General features: G+C 58.6%; 1 protein-coding gene across 1 annotated transcript in view; it reads left to right on the top strand.

The window, feature by feature from the left end:
- Window positions 1-3,910: 3,910 nt before the first annotated feature.
- PRELP (proline and arginine rich end leucine rich repeat protein) overlaps window positions 3,911-6,498 on the top strand; it is a 5,493-nt gene continuing 2,905 nt past the window's right edge. The window contains exons 1-2 of the mRNA XM_014311299.2: window positions 3,911-3,990; window positions 6,203-6,498. The exon at window positions 6,203-6,498 is cut by the window's right edge and continues 435 nt beyond it. Coding sequence (XP_014166774.1) covers window positions 3,911-3,990; window positions 6,203-6,498 — 376 coding nt within the window. The remainder of the gene's footprint in view (window positions 3,991-6,202) is intronic.

Here is a 6,498-nt window from a genome sequence, read left to right as displayed (position 1 = left end):
TTCTGGGACAGGGATGGATGTGGGAGGGCACTTCCCGGGGCTGGGGAGCTGCTCTGCCTCCATGGATCCCAAATTCCAGCGATTCTGGGATAGGGATAGATGTGAGGAGGTGATTCCTTGGTCTGGGGGACTCCTGTGCCCCCCTGGATCCCAAATCCCAGCAATTCTGGGACAGGGATGGATGTGGGAGGGCGACCCCCAGGGCTGGGGGGCTGCTGTGCCCCCCCAGGACCTGTCAGAGCTCTGAACACGCAACAGGTCCTGAGTTCCTCTGAGCCCCTCGTGGACAAAAATGTCCCTTCTGGAGCAGAAATGTGCCCCCCGAGCCCTCCCGGCCGTGTCCCCTCGGTGCATTTCTGTTTTCCAGCGTCCCCCGGGCGGGGACACTCAGCTGGTGCCACCTCTGTGTCACCCCCACCCTGTCCTCACGAAGTACCACCAGGATTTAAACCAAAGCCCATCCCCGGCTGGCAGCAAAGCAACCCCTGCACCCCATTTTCCAGGCTCCGTCCGTCCCGACGGGCCGGGAATTCGAGGCGTGGGGACAGCGGGGTGTCCCTGCGGGTGGCGGCAAGGGGACAGCCACCCTCTGCACAACTCCAGCCCGCCCCTGGGAAAGCGGAGCCGGCGGCGAGGGCAGGGCGGATTCGGCTGCCAGAGAAAGACGTGATTGTTGTCACCGTGCCTCCCTCCCAGTGCTCCCAGCCCTCCCTCCCAGCCCTCCCAGCCATAAAACCCCCGCGCCCGGCCGGGCTCGCCCGTGGCGGAGCAGGGAGGAGGAGGTGAAGGAGGTGGAGGTGGAGGTGGAGGAGGAGGAGGAGGTGGAGGAGGAGGGAGAGAGAAGCCAGAGAGAAACTTGTCTTGGGGATTAATAGGAGGCAGGAGGAGGGAGAGGTGCACGCAGGTAAGCTCTGGGCAGGTGTTTCCAATCCCAGGCTCTTCTCACCTTGCCTGAGCCTCCCAGCCAGTACTCCACGGTGCTCCTGCCCTCTCCGGCCTCCCTTCCATCCCCAAAAACATCTGCTCTTCCTCCTTTCCCCCCTCTCCTCTTGGTTCCTCTGTCCTGCAGCGCTCTGCAGTCTTTGTTCTCTCTCTGCTCCGGTTCCAGGAGTTTTTGGGGTGGACGCGGGGGAAATTTGGGGTTTGTGGGCTCACGGGGAAGCCCAGGGGGTGTCACAGCACTGCGGCCACTGCCAGGCGCTTTTTGGGGGGACATGAGGTGCCCTTTGTGTCCCTCACACCCCAAACCCCAGCATGTTGGGCTCTGCAGCCACAATGGGGGCGCTGGGGGCCAGAACTGGAGGAACTGGGGGGGCTGCGCAGCCCAGGACAATCCTTGCCCTGGGGAGCAGGAGGGAAAACAAGCGAGGAAAGGGACAGGCTGAGGGGAGGAGGGACCCCTCCGGAGGCAGGAATGGCACCAGGAGCCTCGGGGGACATCGGGGCGCCTCGTCCTGCCTGGGGCAGGGGCTTGGAGGGGTTCTGGGGGGCTGCTCCCATGGAGTGGAAACAGGGAATTTTGGACCGAACCGGAGCGGGGTGGGAGCGAGCAGCCCCACAGCTCCAACGGGCTGTTTTCTGCCTAAAATGTAGGTGGTAAAGCCTTTTTTTCCCGCCTGGATCGCGCCGAGCATTCCCCGGGAATGTAATCCCACTTTTCCTGCCCGGGGCCAGCTCAGCTCCAGGTGGGCTGGGAGGTGCAGCCCCCTCCCCGCGGGGGTCGCGTTCGGAGCCGGCTCTTTGTCCCCGCTCCGCCAGGAGGAACAAGCGGGAATCGATGTTCGATGTTCGCCGAAATCCTGGGGAAAAAAAAAAAAAAGGAGTTTTGTTGGAAGGAAAAGGAGTTTTGTTACTTGGAAGAGGCTGATCCCAAACCTGCCCTTGCCCGCCGGCTGGAGAGGTTTAGGGAAAAGCAGCTCCAAAGCAAAACATGGGAATTCATCCCCGTGGTGTGCGGCATGCGAGGGCTTGGAAACTTCCTGGGGGTCCTGGGATCTTGCAGTCCCGGGATCCTGTGATCATGGAATCGTGGGATCATGGGATTCTGGGATTTTGGGATTCTGCGATCCTGGGATCCTGTGATCATGAGATCCTGGGATCATGGGATTCTAGGATCCTGGGATTTTGGTTTTCTGCAATCCTGGGATCCTGCGTTCTTTGGGATCCTGGGATCCTTCAACCCTTGGGATTCTGGGATTATGGGATTCTGGGATCCCGCGATCCCGGCCGTGCTTCTTGTGGCGCCCAGGGCATCCCAGAGCCCTTCCCTGGCCCAGCCAGAATGCGGGAATCGCGTCCCTGCTCCCCGGGGAATGAGGGATCAGCGCTTCCAGCCCGGGAGGAGATCAAAGCGCAGTTGTGGGAGGTTTCCCCTACCCTTGGAAGAGGCTGGGGATCCGGGAGACTCTGGGGACCAGGGAGCAAAGGACGGGATGAGCCTTTGGGGAGGATCCCGGGGGCTGTGGGGAGCCGGGAGAAGAGGACGGGATGAACTTTTGGGAAGGATCCCAGGGAACTCTGGGGATCCGGGAGCAGGGGACGGGATGAGCTTTGGGAAGGATCCCGGGGGGATCCGAGCCGGGAGCGGCGCTGGGAAGGGTCGGGACACGCAGGGAGGGAGGAATTGCTGAGACCGAGAGAGCAGGGGAAGGTGCTCCCGGCCAGGGCCGCCTTCCCACGGGAGGAGGGAGCGGAGGACGGGATGAGCCTTTGGGAAGGATCCCAGGAGCAGGGGACGGGATAAGATTTGGGAAGGATCCGGGAGACTCTGGGGACCAGGGAGCAAAGGACGGGATGAGCCTTTGGGGAGGATCCCGGGGGCTGTGGGGAGCCGGGAGAAGAGGACGGGATGAACTTTTGGGAAGGATCCCAGGGAACTCTGGGGATCCGGGAGCAGGGGACGGGATGAGCTTTGGGAAGGATCCCGGGGGCTGTGGGGAGCCGGGAGCAGAGGAAGGGAGGAACCTTTGGAGAGGATCCCGGGGTCTATGAGGACCCAGGAGCAAAGGACGGGATGAGCCTTTGGGGAGGATCCCGGGGTCTCGGGCAGTATCCCAGCGCTGTTGTCGCCGTGTCCTGGCTGAGCCCTGGCGGGTGTCACCGATCCCTGGCGGCAGAACCCAGCCCCGGCTCCAGCCTGGCTCTGCTGCTCGCTGGGAAAGGGTTGGGAAAGGGCGAGAAGCGCGGGGTTGTTGCATCAGGGCTGCGCTTCCCAAGGGACCCCGGCGACGCGCGGGTGACAGCCTGGCTGCCCTCCTTCTTTTTCCACGATTCCCAGCGCTCCAGAGGCGCTGGATGACGAGCTCCGGGCTGGGTCAGGCTCTCGCAGAGACCCGAGCGGTGCTGGACGCGAGGGAAGCCAAGGAAGGAGCTTTGCCCGATCCTTGTGGTTATTTTTATCTCGTTCTGCTCCGACATTCCCGCTCCCAGGCTGGAAAGGGGGATTTTCCCCCACCAGGGCTGATGGGAATTGCGGGAATGTGCGAGAGGAGCTAACAACGAGCTGGAAAGGGGCCCTGCTCCAAGCTTTTCCTGCCTCTCCCAGAGTTTAAATTCCCTTGATCCCTCTGCGGGAGCGGGATCTTGGACAAACACCGGGATGCAGCTGCTCCCTCTCCCCTCACCGCTGCAGGAGGCACCCGAGGGACATCGCGGGGACCTGGCCCGTGACAAATCCCCCTCGGTGACCTTTGCACGGCTCCCTCTCGCCCCGGGGTGGCGGCTTCTCCCTGCCCTTGGCGCCCGTCCCGGGGCTGGCAGCCAGCGCCGCTGGGAGCTGGGGGTTACTGGGATGCAGGGAAGAGAAACTATGCGCAGAGCAAACCCCAGCGGCATTCGGGGCTGGAATTTCCAGCTGTTGCATCGATTTTTTTTTTTAATTTTTGGGGTTTTTTTGTCCATTGTAACCGGGATGGCTGATGAAGCAGCTGCCTCCTTCTGGGAAAAACCCTGGGATCTGTTGGGTGCCTTGGCCCTGCAGACCGAGGAGGTGTCAGGGCTGGTTTTATCCATGAATTGAGCCTTTTTTCCACGCCAGGCCGTCGGTTTCCTGAATTCCTCCGTTGCTCCATGACTTAACTTTTTTCCAGTGGCGTGGATTCCTTGTGGGCAGCTGGAATGGAGCTGTCCCATAGTCTGGCAGGGCTCTGGTCGGATCAGAGGGTGGGATTTGGGAATTCTGCTCCTGAAACTCATGCCAGTAAATCCAACTGGGTGGAGAACAGGCTTCCAGCTTTTCCTGGGAGAGCTGGCTTGGAATCTTCCAGGGATGGTGACGTTGTGGTGGCCTCAGGCTCGTCGCATCCCTGTTTTTTTGGGAATGCTTTCCTGCAGTTTGATTGGAAAAAAAAAAGAAACAAGTGGGTCCTGCTTTCTCCAGGCAGGCTGGGGACCAGCACCCCAGGGGAAGGGTGGTGGCAGTGTCACAGGGCTGGGACAGTCCCTGGGGGATGAGGGGTGGAGAAAAGGGGCGGTGTCACCCTCCAGCCACTGCCCGTCTGTGCTGACAGAATTCCACAGGATTTTGTCACTCTCCAGCCAGAATTCCTGGCTCGGGTGGCTGTTCCTGCTCTGTGCTGAGTCCTCAGACATCTGGGATGTCAAATCACCCGCGGGGTGACAGCGCTGCCCTGTCCCCCACCCTGCTGGGACATTGCTGGGCGGCCTGAGTGGATCCAACACGTGGATCACAGCTTGGAGTATCGTGTCCTGGATGGAATGTCACCTCCCAGCTGGAATGTCACCTCCCAGCTGCTCCCTCCCCTCTGCACCGGGCCAAGCTCAGACCTCAGTTCTCTCGGGTGCTTGTAGAGGTTGAAATCCAGATTCTGGAGCAGAGGAAAAACCCCATGGAAAGCTCTGAGATCCCATGGAAAGCTCTGGGAGCGAGATCCATGTGGTGTGGCCAGGGAAGGAGCAGGATTCTGATGGAATGGGAAGGTCACTGCACAAACAGCAGGTCCCCATCACAGATTTTCCCATTTTCCTTGGCACCAAACCTGGAATGTAGAGCCAGGATCACATCCATCCCCAAGCAGGACCTGCTGCAGCTCTGCTGGGCTCAGGATCCGGCAGCTCTGGGCTCTGTTGGCTCCTTCCCTGCTCCTCCCTTCCCCCAGCGACATGCCAGAGCCCTGATGGAAAGCAGCCGGCCCAGGAGGCGTGCGGGGTTAACCGGAGCCAGATGGGAGCCGGCAGGAACAGGCTGGGCCTGCAGGAGGGGTGAAAACAGAATCATTTCCTGGAGAAAGTAAATTCCTTGGAGCCCCAGGAAAGGGTGGGATGGCTCCAAAGGGAGCTGGCGCTGGCAGAGGTGGCCCTGGAAAATGGTGGCCAAGGGGGTCCCTGCGGTTCCTGGGTTGGGTGGGGGATTTTCCCCCTCCAGGGGTGATGGAAATTGGGGAGGTGACAATCCCTCAACCAACCCCTCCCCAACATGTGATGGTGTTCACAGGGGTCTGAGGTTGAGGGAAGAGACGAGGACCTGACTCCATGCTTCAGAAGGCTGATTTATTATTTTATGATCTATATTATATTAAAACTATAGTAAAAGAATAGAAGAAAGGATTTCATCAGAAGGCTAGGCTAAGAATAGAAAAGAATGAATCAACAAAGGTTTGTGGCTCGGACTCTCTGTCTGAGCCAGCTGACTGTGATTGGCCATTAATTAGAAACAATTAACATGGGCCAATCACTGATCCACCTGTTGCACTCCACAGCAGCAGATAATCATTGTTTGCATTTTGTTCCTGAGGCCTCTCAGCTTCTCAGAAGGAAAAATCTTAAGGAAAGGATGGGACGGTGGTCACAGGGGTCTTAGGATGAGTGAAGAGACGTAGACCGGATTCCATATTTCAGAAGGCTTGATTTATTATTCTAAGATATATATTACATTAAAACTACACTAAAAGAATAGAAGAAGAAAAAGTTCTCATCAGAAGGCTAGGCTAAGAATAGAAAAGAATGAATCAACAAAGGTTTGTGGCTCGGACTCTCTGTCCGAGCCAGCTGGACTGTGATTGGCCATAATTAGAAACATCCACATGATACCAATCACAGATCCACCTGTTGCATTCCACAGCAGCAGATAATCATTGTTTGCATTTTGTTCCTGAGGCCTCTCAGCTTCTCAGAAAGAAAAAAAAAATCCTAAGAAAGATTTTTAACGAAAAGATGTCTGCGACAAAAGGATTTTTCATAAAAGATGTCTGCGACACCCATCGGCGCTGTACTGCGACAGCCGCAACCTGCGCACGGTGCCGCTGATCCCAGCGCGCATCCACTACCTGTACCTGCAGAACAACTTCATCGCCGACCTGCCCGAGGAGTCCTTCCGCAACGCCACCGGCCTCAAGTGGGTCAACCTGGACAACAACCGCATCCGCAAGGTGGACAGAAAGGTGCTGGAGAAGCTGGAGAACCTCATCTTCCTCTACATGGAGAGGAACCAGCTGAAGGAGGTGCCCGCCTTCCTGCCGCCCAACCTGGAGCAGCTGCGGC

Source organism: Geospiza fortis, unplaced genomic scaffold (assembly GCF_000277835.1).
Source record: "Geospiza fortis unplaced genomic scaffold, GeoFor_1.0 scaffold547, whole genome shotgun sequence".
Lineage (NCBI taxonomy): Eukaryota > Metazoa > Chordata > Aves > Passeriformes > Thraupidae > Geospiza > Geospiza fortis.
The sequence above is the reverse complement of the archived record's forward strand: the minus strand, read 5'-3'. Positions and strand labels throughout refer to the sequence as shown.